The 14,665-nt window shown below is 44.3% G+C and overlaps 1 protein-coding gene across 3 annotated transcripts in view; it reads right to left on the bottom strand.

Moving 5' to 3' along the window:
• Positions 1–11,870, bottom strand: part of DHX35 (DEAH-box helicase 35) — a gene marked incomplete at both ends in the record, with an annotated part of 85,128 nt that extends 73,258 nt beyond the window's left edge. For 2 of the 3 annotated variants that reach the window (XM_080716700.1, XM_080716699.1), the window contains 2 exons: positions 4,446–4,579; positions 11,822–11,861. In XM_080716700.1, coding sequence (XP_080572826.1) covers positions 4,446–4,579; positions 11,822–11,861 — 174 coding nt within the window. Of the gene's footprint in view, positions 1–4,445; positions 4,580–11,821 lie in introns of all 3 variants that reach the window. The other variant, XM_080716701.1, reaches the window with a different exon arrangement.
• Positions 11,871–14,665: the final 2,795 nt, after the last annotated feature.

The raw sequence follows: 14,665 nt of genomic DNA on the forward strand, positions 1-14,665 counted from the left end.
TTGCAAAATTATTTATAGCAGCCCAAAACTCAATTCAACAGGTATTTGGTTAAGTCAGTTATGAAACACTCTAATAATAGAATAATCCAGTTGTTAAAAGGAATGTCTAATTTGTACTAAAAAGAAAGATCTACAAGGTATGTTAAGGAAAAAAAGCAAGGTAGAGAACAGTGTGGATATTACACTAGTATTTGTATTTTTAAAGAAAAGATAGCTTCATATATACTTATTTTTATGTAGCCTGTCTCTGGGAAAAAAATAAAATAAAACAAGAAACTATAAACAGTGCTACCTCTAAGAACAGGGCCACTGGGGAAGAGCTGTGAAGGAAAGTTCTGGATTCTGAACAACATGCACGTGCTACCTTATTCTCAACATATAAAAGTCACTTACTAACACGTAAAAAGTCTCAGATTAAAGAGCTGGAGATATAACTCAGTGGTGGAGAGCCTGCTCAGCACACACAAGGCCCTGGGTCCCCAATATGAAAAAAAGCAGCCCCGGGGCTTGGGGGGAGAGAATATGCTTTCACTAATACCTCTAAATCCAAGTTTGTGACAAAGCAACCCTAGGTTACATATATATCCAACAGTCTGGGCCACTAAAAAGCCACAAGTAATTGCAATTACTACTTGGCTTAGCTTAGTTACTTGGCCTCAGAAGGCATTTCTGATGGTCTGAAAGGTAATGAGGTATTCTGTAAAAACCTATTTAGATTAAAAGAAAAACTGCCTGGCGTGCCCTCTCTGATCTCTGCTCAGCTCCTGTTGCCATACCAACCAAGTTTCTGGTGAGGATGAGAAAAGCTGGGATGTGGCCAGGTTCCAACTAGCAATGAAGGGGCAGGTGACTTGGGCCGATGAATGTGTCATTATCTGGGGTCTGGATATATAGTCCTCAGCCTTAGTGTGAAATCTCCTAGGACATTTGTTTAGAATGAAGGTCCCTAGCCCTCCAGCAGGGTTCCTGGTCACCAGGGCTGGGAAGGCCCAGGAATCCGTACTTGCACACGCACAGAGGCTCTGCTGCCGGCAGTCTAATGTGACTGTCGTCTTTCTTTATGGGTGCTTGGGTTTTGTGTTTCCTTTCATGTTGGGTGGGAGAAGAGGAAAATATGGATTTTTCACAGTTACTTTGTATGGCAAATTCACTGGATGAACAGATGGATGGATGGATGGATGGATGGATGGATGGGTAGGTGGGTGGTCAAGGAAAATTTGAAAGACAATTTGAATATAGAGGAACAAACAAGGCATTCTAGGAAATACAAATAAAGAAAGCAAAGGAATTAAGATGAAAATAAACCTATGCAAACTCTGTTGGAGGAGGCTATGAAAAGCTCAGGTTTGGTTTGGAAATAAGAGAGGTGTAGTTAGGACTTTGCTGTGAGAGACCTTGAATGCGGAGCTAAAGAGTCTGGACTTGACCTTGGAGGCGTTGGTGTGTGTTTGGGGGTGGGGGCACTGGGGACTGAACCCAGTTGTGTTCTAGCTCCGAGTTACACCTCTAGCTCTATTTTATTTTTTACTTTGAGATAGGGTCTATGTTGCTGAGTCTCACTACATTGCTGAGGCTATCCTGGAACCTGTGATCCTCATGTTTCAACCTCCCACGTACAGGGATTAGAGGCACATACAGGGATTACACCTGGCTTTTGGAGACATTTTGAGAAAATTGAGCAGCAGTATACAGGACTGATCTGAACATGAAGAAACTAAAAGGTGCAGCATGCCTAAAAAAGGATCTAAGACGTACTGCAAATGAAAAGATTCAGTGGTGTGGCGTCTGAGAGAGAAAGATTTCCAGCCGGGAGACTGGGTAAATGACAGCACCATGGCCAGGCTCAGTGAAACCAAGAAGAACTGATAAAGAGAATGGAAGGAAGCTTGGGGGGGGGGCAGGATTAAAAAGGCAACTTTATATTTGGGAGGCTGACACAGGAGGACTGCAGGCTTAAAGACCCTCAGCAACAAGACTCTCAGCAACCTAGCAAGCCCTTGTTTCAAAACAGAAAATAAAGGACAACTTTGCATAGCAGTGTCCAGGGCCCAAAGAGAAGAGCGCCAACTCAGAGGGGCAGCCAGGGGAAGGCGGCCTTGCAACCACACTAAGGAAGGTGTGGTCTTTAGGACTAGTTGTGGCTTTAGTCTCACTTCTGTTTGTTGCCATCACTGCTGCATTCACGAGGATCAACCCAGGGCCATGACCATGCTAGATAAGTGCTCTACCACCAATTTCTATGTTTTGTTCTCTCCTGCAGTACTGGGGAACCCAGTGGCATTCTACCTCTGAGCTATATGCCCAGCCCTATTTTTTTTTTTTTTTTTTGCAGGTCTGGGGATGGAACCCAGAGGCATTTGACCTCTGAGCTACACCCCCTGCCCTATTTTTTATTCATTATTTTGAAACAAGGTCTCACTGAGTTGCAGAGGGCCTCACTAAGTAGCTGAGGCTGTCCGCAAACTGCAATGCTGGGATCACAAGCGTGTGCCACCATGCCCGGCTTCCTATTTTTTATTCTTTATTTTGAAACAGGGTCTTTCTAAGTAGCTGAGGCTGTCCTAGTACCCTGATCCTCCTGTCTCAGTCTCCCAAGTACTAGAATTACAAGTATGTGCCAACCGCGCCTGGCTAATCAACTTCTACTTTTAAAGGTACTTTTATTTGTAGTTTGAATGGTAGAAGAGGTGGAAAGGGGTAACTTTTTATCCTTTTCATCTTCCTGACTTATCTGTAGCACCTTAGGAGACCACAGCAGTGATTAGTTTCTTCTTTGCCTTATATCAATAACTTATAATCTTGTTCTTTTCATTTTAATTCTATCAATATATCTCGACTTGTTTCAGTTATTTTACCTTGCATGACAGAGAATGAGTAACAGTCAAGAAAAGGTCAAAATTTAAATACTCAGAAAACAAGCCAAGCATGGTGGTGCACGCTTGTAATCCCAGCATTCGGGAGGCAGAAACTGGTGGACTGTGGTTCGCAGACAGCCTCAGCTACTTAGTGAGGCCCTCTGCAACTCAGTGAAACCCTGTCTCAAAAAATAAAAAGACTAAAAAATAGGTCTGGGGGTGTAGCCCGGAGGTACAATGCCCCCTGGGTTCCCAGTACAGGGAAAAAAAAAAAAAAAAAAAACTCAGAAAACAAAATTTCCTAGCACTTGAACATTTACTGCATGTCAGACATCTTACTAAATGCTACGATTATTCTTGTGTCGTAGATAAGGAATGAAGCTCAGAATGGTAAAGCTTGACAGAGCACACAAGGGTGAAGCGTGGGCTGGAATGCCCAGGTCTAGTTCCAGAGGCTAGAAACTCCACCACGGCTCAAAAACAAGCCGTGAACCTAGCGCCTCAGCTCCTGGGGGTCAAAATGATTAACATTCAGATGTAATAGATGAAGTTAGTTACTTGAAGAAGAAACAGATTATTCCTTCATAAGAGATCAAAATGTTTGGGGCCACATACAACTCTAATGCAGACAGCTTGCTAAATTAAGAAGGCTGCTGTTTGAAATCATACATCAAGAAATAACACATTAATAGAAGAGGAATTACCAGCAGTCTAGACAAAGGGACTCCCTCGGTATAAGAACCTGGTGTTTTTCACCCAGCCCTGTCCAGGAGAAAGAGACATGGGTGCTGCTGCCATACCCACTAGCCGTTCCAGAAGCTCCCTGTGAGACAGGGAGAACCCATCACCTTTCACCACAGTCTAAAGGAAAGAACCAATCGCCAAGTGCAGCTAACCCACCTGTGACACTAAGCCTACTTCCTGATTCCCCCCGGGCTTCCCATGTGGACTTGCCAACAGGGGAGCGTGCCCATCAACTGCATCTACCGGAGCCGGAAACCACAGCTCACCGCAAATGGATGTGTCCCGAACGCCTTCTGGTGCGCACTGTGGTTGGTGTGTGCTGAGCACGTGTCCACTTCATTTACACTCACAGAGTCAGATGTACACCTTATCTGGTAACCATACTGAAATCCTGTCACTGCCTTGGCGGGAGTTAGAGCACCAAGTGACCTTGAAACAACCTCCAACTCCCATTCATCTTACTTACAGAAATACATCTTTAAAAAGAAAGCAAACTGCGGCCATACACTGATAACGTGTTGGAGTTGGCTACAGACATTCATTCAACTATTCTGGCTGCTTTTTCTGTATTTCTGAAATTGTCTATAATCAAAAGCAATAAAGGGGAAAAGGAAAGCCATTCCATTTCTTCCTGTTTTCTGATACATAAGATCAAATGAAAAAATCTTAAGGACTTTCAAGATGTCTTCAGTAACTCAAACATACATTTTGGGAAGTGCTCCCTCAGGAGGAGGGTTCCTCTCGCTCGCCCTGTTCTGAAGAACATTCAGAGTAAGAGCACACTATTCCTTCAGTGCCAAGCACAAAGCCACGGCAAAAGCACAATGAGGCCCAGACTCACCGCACCTTGAACACCGGCAGCTTCTGCCTCTGCTGCTCTATAGAAAAGGCGGCGTAAGGGTTGTACACGAAGCCAGTCCCAGGGGTCTCAGTGACACTCTGTCTCTCTTCAGAGATGCTGATGCCCGGCCCCTCTGTACCTGTAGCAGAAAAGATTTTACAGATTCTCTGATAATGCTGAACAGAAAAAAATGTTTCAAATTTTAAAACAAATAGAAAAGAAGCAAATTTTTTTTTACCTCAAGCTACTGAAAAGCATTAAACTTTAAGTTTCAGAAAGCCTTAAAAAAAATAAAAGCTAGGAAAGTACCTATCAAAACAAAATTCTTTCCTAAAAGACTGAATAAAAGATGAATGACAGTATCACTGGGCTCCCAGGTGGCCACCTGGAACTGTGTACTACCAAATTCTTTTTTTTCTTTCTTTTTGGAGATACTGAGGATGGAACCTATGGGCATTTTACCTCCAAGCTACACCTCCACACACACCCCTCTTTTTTTTAATTCTTTATTTTGAAACAGGGCCTTAGGTACATGCTGTGTACCCTGGACCACTGGAGACTGACTTCTCTCCCAACTTAGGTCCAATGCCCACTCCAATCCACTCACTCACAGCCATGGAGTGGGATGCAGGGATCAGCAGCCCATCGGAACCATGGAGCAGGAGTGGTTACATGAGAAACGCTACTCCCAGAAACACTGTGCAGAGCAGACTAGACAAGATAGCCACAGCTTCTTACTAAGAACAAGGACAAACTGGTGCTCAGGATGGCAAAGAAGAGGGAGCAAGGTCTCATCCCAAAAGTCCATGGAGTTACCATGGACTTTTAGCCTGAAAAGGAAACGGCTTCAGGAGAAACATGGGTTCAAATTTTCTGATCAGCAGGGTGTGCTGGCACACACCTATAATCTCAGTACTTGAGAGGCTAAGACAGGAGGACCGCAGCTTTGAGACCAGTCTCAGTAGCATAATGAGACCAACATAATGAACAACCTAGTGAGGCCTTGTTTCAAAGCAAAAAATAAAAAGGACGGGGTGTAGCTCAGAGATAGAATGCCCCTGAGTTCAAGCTCCACCGCTAAAAAGAGAGGGGGAAAAAGTATCATCAGCTTCTAAAACTTTTCACGCTTACTTATTTTTTTTAATGTGTGAGGCCCTAAGATAAAGTAACAGTAAGAAAATGACTAATGACTCAGGATTCAGAATTGAACTCAACATAAGGAAGATGTTCAGAGATGAAGTGTGTGTGAATCAATAAAAACCCAAACTCCTACTGGGGGCACCAGAGACATAATTACCAAAAGCTATCATCTCCCAGGTCTTGTGAACTCAGAATCTGTGATGTTATTACAGATGTCATTCTGTATAAAGTACAGGGACTTTGTTGATAAGAATATTTAGCCCAAGAACTCAGTTTCCTCTTTGGAATCCTAGACCTTTAACAATCTAATAAAGGCTATGTACTCCCTTCCCATCCTGAAAGACAAACGGGAACACACTTGGTAGAACAGAAACTGCGGGCTCCACAGGCCCCTGTGGCCAAGTAAGACTCCCAGCCTTAGTTCTCTGGCCCTTCCGTGCACTTCCAGGAACACAGCTGTGTTCCAGAAACCCAAGACTGCCAAAAATCAGGTAAGTGGGGCACTACTGTGTTGCTTTGCCAAAATGTTGACCTTATTTTCAACGAGATAAAAGATAGAACAGGACCTGGAGCAAAGCCTGTGCTCAAAGAGGCGGGTTTCCTTTCCTTTCTTCTCTGATTATGGTACCGCTGTGTAATTTTTACATTTACCCTATTCTCTTCTACTCTGCTTTTGTCCAGAATTCTCTCCTTTTCAAAACACGTTAAACCTTCCCATCCATATCTAGAATATTCTACCCTGCTCTGAAATGTCTTCCTCCTCCCACTCCAGGGTTCAACGCGCCGAGGGTCTTCTTCCCTGCTCCATCCCTCCCTTGTCTCTAACCTGGAGCCCGGCCCAGCCTCCAGCATTCTGTTAGGTCTTTTACAAGAACAGCTGTTGTCAATCAATACGGAGCTCATCTTCTCCTTACAAAGGATGTCATTCAGCCAAGCCAGGACAACAGGGCTGCTGTCCCTGGGCACACGGCACACGGCACACTCACTCGTTCCTCCTGGCGTTTTGTCATTGGGAGTATGCTGACAACTTCATAACTTCTGCACACCTGAACTGCCTTCATCTCTCCATCCCCAACACAAGGCTGAAAACAGCACCCCAAGCCAGCACTCCTCTTAACCTGGGTGTTCAAACTTTGAGTGACGACTCACTAGTAGATTATGAAACCAAGAGAGTAGATCATATCAGCACTCTTTAAATAAGTAAATAAAAACAGGAGCTGAGGGGGTAGCTTAATAAGCTCATGTTTAGTATGCATGAGGTCCTAGATTTGATCCTAAACACAAAAGAAACAGACAGATTATCAGAGCACATTCCAGAAAGCAGTATTATTTTTGTACAATTTTTCTTAGCTATGTATGTATGCTAAATCACAACACAATTTATTTCATACTGTGGCTATTAAGGGTTTGCAAAGCACATGGTCAGCAACCATTACTAATATTTGCTGAGTGAGCAAATGAAAATGGACAGGCCCTTCTGACCCGTGTGTGCAAGCAAATTACGTGAAAGTTTTCCTAGAAAAATCCCAGGTCATCAGAGGCTGGTATGCCACGTTACTGAGGTGGAAGCACCACTGCTGGGTGAAGGTCCCTGGACTGTTAAGATGCTTTTAACAGCTCTTTGTAAACTTCCCATAAAAATTTCCCCTTAGAATCTGGATCTCAGGCTTCTTTAAAAGAAATGTAGCAAATCTGAGCCTATATGATAATAGCTCGGCAGAGCACAGCAGAGCATCCTGTTTTGTGTACGGGGGAGTACTATATATTGAATCCAGGGGTAGAAAATTCTACCTCTGAACTACACTCCCAAGCCCCTTTAGTTTGTATTTTGAAACAAGGCCTCATTAAATTGCCAAGGCTGGCCTCAAACCTGTGATTCTACTGTCTCAGCCTCCCAATTACTGGGATTACAGGTGTGTGCCAATGTACCCAGCAACTCCCACGCTAGACAGGATATGCAAGCTCCAGGGAATCTACACTGTGCATATCTGTGCTCTCTGCGCATACTTGACCTCGCCTCAGTCCCCATCACCCATGCCACTAAGCAGCTGCACTTACTTAAAAGGGCCCGCAGCTATAGGAGCCTGTGACTCTTGGCCTACAGGATATATTCATGATTCCAATGTCTAGCCTTATATCCAGATTCGGCCACCTCCCGTCATTTCCCATAACTTACTTCATTTGATTTTGTTTTGGAGTTTTATTTTGTTTTTTTTTTTTTTGGGGGGGGGTTGTTTATTTGATTTTTGCAATACAAGCCATGGAAGCCAGGAACCTCATATATGCTAGGCAAGCACTCGACCACTAAGCTACTGCCCTAGGCCTTTTTTTTTCTTTTTCTTTTTTTTTTTTTTTTTTTTTTTAGTATTAGTCTACTTGAACTTGCATCTGCTCACTTGCAAAACAAGAGTATTAACTCCATTCTGTGACTGTTTAATAAGATGCTGTAAGTTTTCAACAGTGATTAGCTCAAAGCAAAGGACTAATAAATAGACAGAATTCTCTCTAAATGTAGCAAATGTCCATTTGAATGTACTAGATGTACTAAAGCTATTAACATCTCAGTTAATGACAAATACAGTCTAACAGGAGAATAATTCTCCAACTCTGATGCATGCTGAAGTCCCCAGAGAGTTTAAAAAATACTGCTGCCTAAGCCGGACGTTTGGGAGGCTGAGACAGGAGGATCGTGGTTCACAGACAGCCTCAGCTATTTAGTGAGGCCCTTTGCATTTCAGTGAGACGCTTTCAAAATAAAGAATAAAAAATATATTTACAGCCAGGCATGGTGGCGCTTGCTTGTAAGCCTAGCATTCAGCAGGCTGAGACAGGAAGACTGCAGTTCACAGACAGCCTCAGCTGCTTAGTGAGGCCCTCTGCAACTTAGTGAGACCCTCTTTCAAAATAAAGAATAAAAAATAGGGCAAAGGGTATATAGCTCAGAGGTCAAATACTCCTGGGTTCCATCCCCAGACCCGCAGGGAAAAAAAAAAATACACACACACACACACACACACACACACACACACACACGGCTGGGGGTGTAGCTCAGAGGTAGAATGCCCCTGGGTTCCACCATTCCCAGTACTGCAAAAAAAAAAAAAAAAAAAAAAAAAGTGTCCCTGGGACTAGAAACATAGCTCAGTGGCAAAGCACCTGCCTAACATGCCCAAGGCCCTGGGTTCAATCCCTAGCACCATTTGTGCATTAAAGTGTCCCTGCCTCAAATTTCCTCATCCATCCATCCACTGCACCATTGCCAAGGGTACCTTTCTTTTTTTTTTTTTTTTTTTTTCTTTTTTTGTGGGTTGCAGAGGGCCTCACTAAGTAGCTGAGGCTGTCTGCGAACCGCAATCCTACTGTGTCAGCCTCCCGAATGCTGGGATTACAAGTGTGCGCCACCACGCCCAGCCAGGGGTACTTTCTAAAGTAAACCTGATTGTGCAATTCCCCTGCAAAAGAACAGTGAAGTCCAGAATGTTGAACTTGCAGCGAAGACCTTTCACAATGAGGCCCCTCCCTTTCTCTCTAGAACATCATCATGCCACTCAATTATTTCGGGATTTGGGAACATTTTTTTTCCTTCTCCTGGTACTGGGGATTGAATACAGGGGTATATACCTACCTCTGACCTATTCCCCATCCCTTTTTACTTTGTTTATTTCAAAATAGAGTCACGCTAAGCTTCTGAGACTGGCCTCAAACCTGAGATTCCCCCTAAGTACTAGATTATGAGCATGAACCACCACACTTGGCTTTTGGGGCATTCCCTTTTTTTGGTACTAGGAATTGAACCCAGGGTAATTCTACCTCTGAGCTACACCCTCAGCCCTTTTTATTATTTGTTTTGAAAGGTCTCCCTAGGTTGCTGAGAGTATCACTAAGTTGCTGAGGCTGTTCTCAAACCTAAGATCCTCCCGTCTCAGCCTCCCTCCCCTGTCTCAGCCTGTCATGACACCCAGCTCCATATAATTTGCTAAAAGCCTTCCTTTTATTAATCTTGCTTAATCATCACATCAATCCTATAATGCCAAATTACAACGGCTAACCAAAACTTTGAGCACTTACGTGACTCTATCAAGTCGTCACTTAGTAAGTGGTTGTCAAGATGTCAAGTGACTACCTCACTTAAAATCTCTTCTAATGGACATCTAACTTAATATTCAATCGAAAGAGAGCAAGCACACCTCGAGAACAGAGCTCTGGGCATCCATGTTTGTCTCCCGACTACAGGGTGGGAGGTTCAGTAAATGTACTATCAGTGAACTAAATAATGCAACACAACTCTGAACATTGATTCCAAGCTCTTTAACCAAAACAGTACCCTGGTCTGCTTTTCAACAATTCATGCAGGCCTTTATACTTAACACTTTGACCTGTTACCAGCAGGTTGAATAAATTAAATGGTAACTTATTACTCAATGCGACCTTAGTTTTAGTTTCAAGTAAAACCCAGGATGAATAACTGGCTGATGGCATGAAATGCTGAATTATAAAACTGTCATTAAGAGATAAACTACAGATTAAAGAAAAAAGTAAACACATCTCTTGCTTGGGTTATCTCCCACATCATTTACACTCTAAAATAACTTTTAAATGCTTTCCTTATATTTCCTTTTCCATCTCATTTTTGCTGCAATATATTTGCACATCCAGATCAGAAGGGTGCACAGATAGGGAAAAAACAAGCTGGTAACTGTTAAGAACTTTTTGGTTTTAACAAGAAATTGATATACAAAGACGAAATAGAAGTAAAACATATCTAGTATGGTCTGGCATGTGTGTATGTGTGTGTATTTAATTAAAACCAGATTAATTAGCCAGGTGGATTGGTAAAGGCCTGTAATCTCAGTTCTTGGACACCTGAGACAGGAATATCACAGGTTTGAGAAAAGGCTCAGAAATTTAGAGAAATCCTCAGCAACTTAGCAAGACTCTGTTGGAAAATAAAAAATAAAAAGGGCCGGGCGTGGTGGTGCACGCTTGTAATCCCAGCATTCAGGAGGTGAGACCTGAGGATAGCAGTTGGCCAACACCCTCAGCTACTTAGCGAGGCCCTTCGCAATTCAGTGAAACCTTTTCGAAAAATAGACACACACACACACACACACACACACACACACACACACACATATGCACAGGTAGGGAAAAAAAAATATATATATATAGCTGCAGGTGTAGCTCGGAGGTAAAATACCCCTGGGTTCCATCCCTGGTACCGCAAAAAATAATAATAAAAATAAATAAAAAGGGCAGGGTCTAGTTGGTAAGTTAAAAAGTCCCTGTTCCACTGAAATCTGATTAATTAGTAAGTGCCAAAATAAAGCTTTTGTGAGAGCGATTTGTGTTGGTCTGCAAGGCAGAAAGTGGGTGTCAGCCAAAATAAAGGAGGGCAGCCAGGCATGATGGCACAAGCTTGTAATCCCAGCTTTTGGGAGGCTGAGACTGGAGGATTGCAGTTTCGCACACAGCCTCAGCTACTTAGTGAGGCCCTTTGCAACTCAGTGAGACCCTGTTTCAAAATAAAGAATAAAAAATAGGCCTAGGGGTGTAGCTCAGAGGTAGAATGCCCCTGGGTTCCATCCCCAGTACCGCACAATAAATAAATAAATAAATAAGGGAAGGCACTCACTTTCTGGTACGCACTTAGGATAAGAATTCCCCTAAAAGAATACACTTTACCTTTTTTATGTGCATTTTAAGTTAGACTGTGTGTCGAGCTTGCCATTCAAGCCCACAGGACAGAATCCCATTACTCTGTTCATTTTACAGGTGAGGAGACCAGGGTGTTTTTTTTGGGGGGCGACTTGTTCAAGGTCACCCTATACTAGAAGGAAAAGAGAAAGGTTGTAACCCCGACAGTGTGTCTCCACCCTTGAGCTCCGAAGCCCTTGGACAGCACCGCCAGTCGGGCCCCTAGCAGCCGCAGGGCGGTAGAGAGGCTCGCGGGGGCGCTTGAGGATTCATCATCTCGCGAGGTGGGCAGAACTAGGATCAGAAACGGGGAAAACGGGGCGAGCAGGCTGAGAGCCAACAAGGTCACATAGTTTTTGCCCAGGCCTGGGGGGGGGGGGGACACACTCGAGTCCCCCGGGACCGAGTCCACCCGCGCGGCGGCGGCGGTGCCCAGTCCCCCAGGGCCAGGCCTACGAGCAGGTCCGCAGGCTCCAGGGCGCCGGCAGCGGGCCCAAGACCGAAGTCAGGCCGCAGCACCTGCCCAGCGTCCGGCCAAGGGCCTTACCGGGTCGCCAGAACCTCACGGGTCTCACGGGCGCAGCCATGCTGGGGTGAAAGGTCACCGGAAAGGCTCCACCCCCGCCGCGCGCGCGAGTCCCGCAGGGCCCAGGGGGCGTGGCCCGCGAGGAGCCTCGGCCCGCGAGGAACGGCTTGTAGGCCACGCCCCGGGCACCGCCCTCCTGCACGTGACCCGCTGCTAGGCCCCGCCCACACGGCGTGATCGCGCTCGCCTATTGGTACTACGGTCGAGCTCCTCCTCACTTGGGACTCGCTCCCAGCATCTCCGCTTTGCGTCTGCGGGGCCGCGCACTTGCGGGTCAGTTTTGGTAGGGGCGTAGTGTCAGTTCTTGGAGTGGTGTGGCTATTCCAGCTTTGATTATTTCCAGCTTTGCTATTTCTCTTTTAGCTCCTTATTTTCAAATTGAAATAATGGTAACTACCTTGTGGATTTAGTAATTCAGTGAACATTGGGCGCCTACAGCGTGCCCAGATACTGTGGTTTGAAAGGTTGGATAAACGGGTGTGTGTGTTAGTGTTACTGTTCATCGAACCCAGGGGAATTCCACCTCCCAACTACACCGGTAGCACTTTTTTTTTTCTTTTTAAATTTGGAAACAGGGTCTCACTAAGTTGCTGAGTGCCTCACCAACCAGCAATCCTCCCATCTCAGCCTTCCTAATACTGGTATTACAAGCGTGTGCCACCTCGCCCAGGCCAGCAGAGATTATTATTATCAGCAAGTAAAATAATGTGAAATTGCATAGATGTCTTCAGGAGCCTTAAGAGTAATGATAGAAAACGGAGGCAGGGGAGGGGGCTAAATTGGGTTGGAAGAGAAAATCAGAAATGAGATTAGTTAGTGCAAGGCCTTCGCCTAGTGTTTCTTCAAGTTCTACAGCTAACAAATGTTTGTTGAAAATGCCCATTCTAGGCCTTGATCCAATCCTGAATCGCCTGGAGCATGACCTAGTAACATGCATTTTAGTAAGCTCCGGAATTCTTAGGATCAGCAAACTTGGGAAAGGTTGAGCTAATACAAAGGAGAGCTAATGGGGGCTAGAAACTCAAGTGGGAATATTTTATAGATGGGCCAGTAGTTGCAAAGAAGTAAGAGGCTTTAGAATCTGCATTTTTAGAAGTGTAAAGGCAATTCTGCATTCTTTGAGGGAAATGGCAAGCGCAAAGGCTCTGGGGACAACCCCTGGTTTGGAATCCTAACGTGGCCATTTACTGACTCCACTTAATCTTGGTTGTAAAATGAGGTTTAAAAAGGCTCTAGTGAAGCCGGGCGTGGTGGCGCACGCTTGTAATCCCAGCATTCGGGAGGCTGAGACCAGAGGATCGCGGTTCCGGGACAGCCTCAGCTACTTAGTGAGGCCCTCCGCAACTCAGTGAGACCCGGTTTCAAAATAAAGAATAAAAAATAGGGCAGGGGGTGTAGCTCGGAGGTCAAATGCCCCTGGGTTCCACCCCCAGACCCACCAAAAAAAAAAAAAAAAAAAAAGTCTCTAGTGACCCAAGAGTGCTGGTGCAGGCCAGGAGGCCCAGATACTTGGGAGGCAAAGGCAGGAGGGTGGTAAATTCAAGGTCAGCCTAGGCAATTTAAGGAGACCCTACTTAAAAATAAGGGTTGTGCATGTAGCGCAGTGGTAGAGTACTTGTCTAACATGTCTAAGGTCATGGGATTAATCTCAAGTACCTTAAAAGAAAAAATCCAATGACATGATATAAAATATCTAACACAATGCAAGACTTTGCAGGCACTCAATGTTAGCTCTCAACTCAGAGCAAATCCACCTGGGGAGAAAAATCTGAACTTACCTGCAAATATTTGTTCATTTTTTTTCATATATGTCCTTTGATTTATTTCCAAAATAATGAAAACAGGGTCTGATAACGTGTTCATCCCTCTGTCTAGAATCCTGTATCCATCTTTAAAATAACTCCTTTAAGGACGTATTAAGGACCTTTAATACGTCCTTTAAGGACCAGCTCTGTGACTTCTCTACATTCTTTATCCAACTTAGTCATTTCCCCCAGTAGACTCAAGACCTTCGTGCTTACTTCTTTAGCTGAACTATAGTTAATCTGTCTCTGTTCTTATACTGGAAACTTCTTAAGGATGGAATCATGTCACGTTCATTGCCTAAGTGCCTGTTGAGTGATGTGTATATAAACACCATGTTTCTTTTTTTGTTTGTTTTAGGTGAGTTTGGGTTTGTGTTTTGGATTTTTTTTTCTTGCAGTGCTGGGGCTCAAACCCAAAGCGTCATGCATGCTAGGCAAACTTTTTTTTACTGAGCTCTATTCCCCAGCCTAACGCCTTATATTTAGTTTTAGTTCTTCACAGCATTGATCCTTCTGTTCATTTTTTTTATTAAAGCCCTAAACATGAAAAACAAGGTTTATATATGAATATAAGGAAATACTTTTTTTTTTTTTTTTTTTTTTTGGTGGTACTAGGGATGGAACCCAGAGGCCTTCTACCTCCAGGCTATATTCCCAGACCTATTTCATATTTTATTTGGAGACAGGGTCTCTTAAACCAGCTGAGGCTGGCTTCGAACTTGCATGATCCTCCTGTCTCAGCCTCCCAAGCGCGGGGATTACAAACGTGCGCCACCACGCCCGCTGATACTTTTTTATAATGTGCTTTATTTGTGCATAATAGTCTCACAGCATGATGTAAATCATGTTGACAAAGACATACATGCACAAAGCACTTGGTGGGCCTGAAATTACACTTTTTAAAATTATTTCCTAGCCTGGCATGATGACACAAGCCTGGAATCCCATTACTTGGGAGGCTGAGACAGGAGGAACAGAGTTCGCAGTCAGCCTCAGCAAG

The sequence above is a fragment of the Muscardinus avellanarius genome (assembly GCF_963383645.1).
Source record: "Muscardinus avellanarius genome assembly, chromosome: 19".
Lineage (NCBI taxonomy): Eukaryota > Metazoa > Chordata > Mammalia > Rodentia > Gliridae > Muscardinus > Muscardinus avellanarius.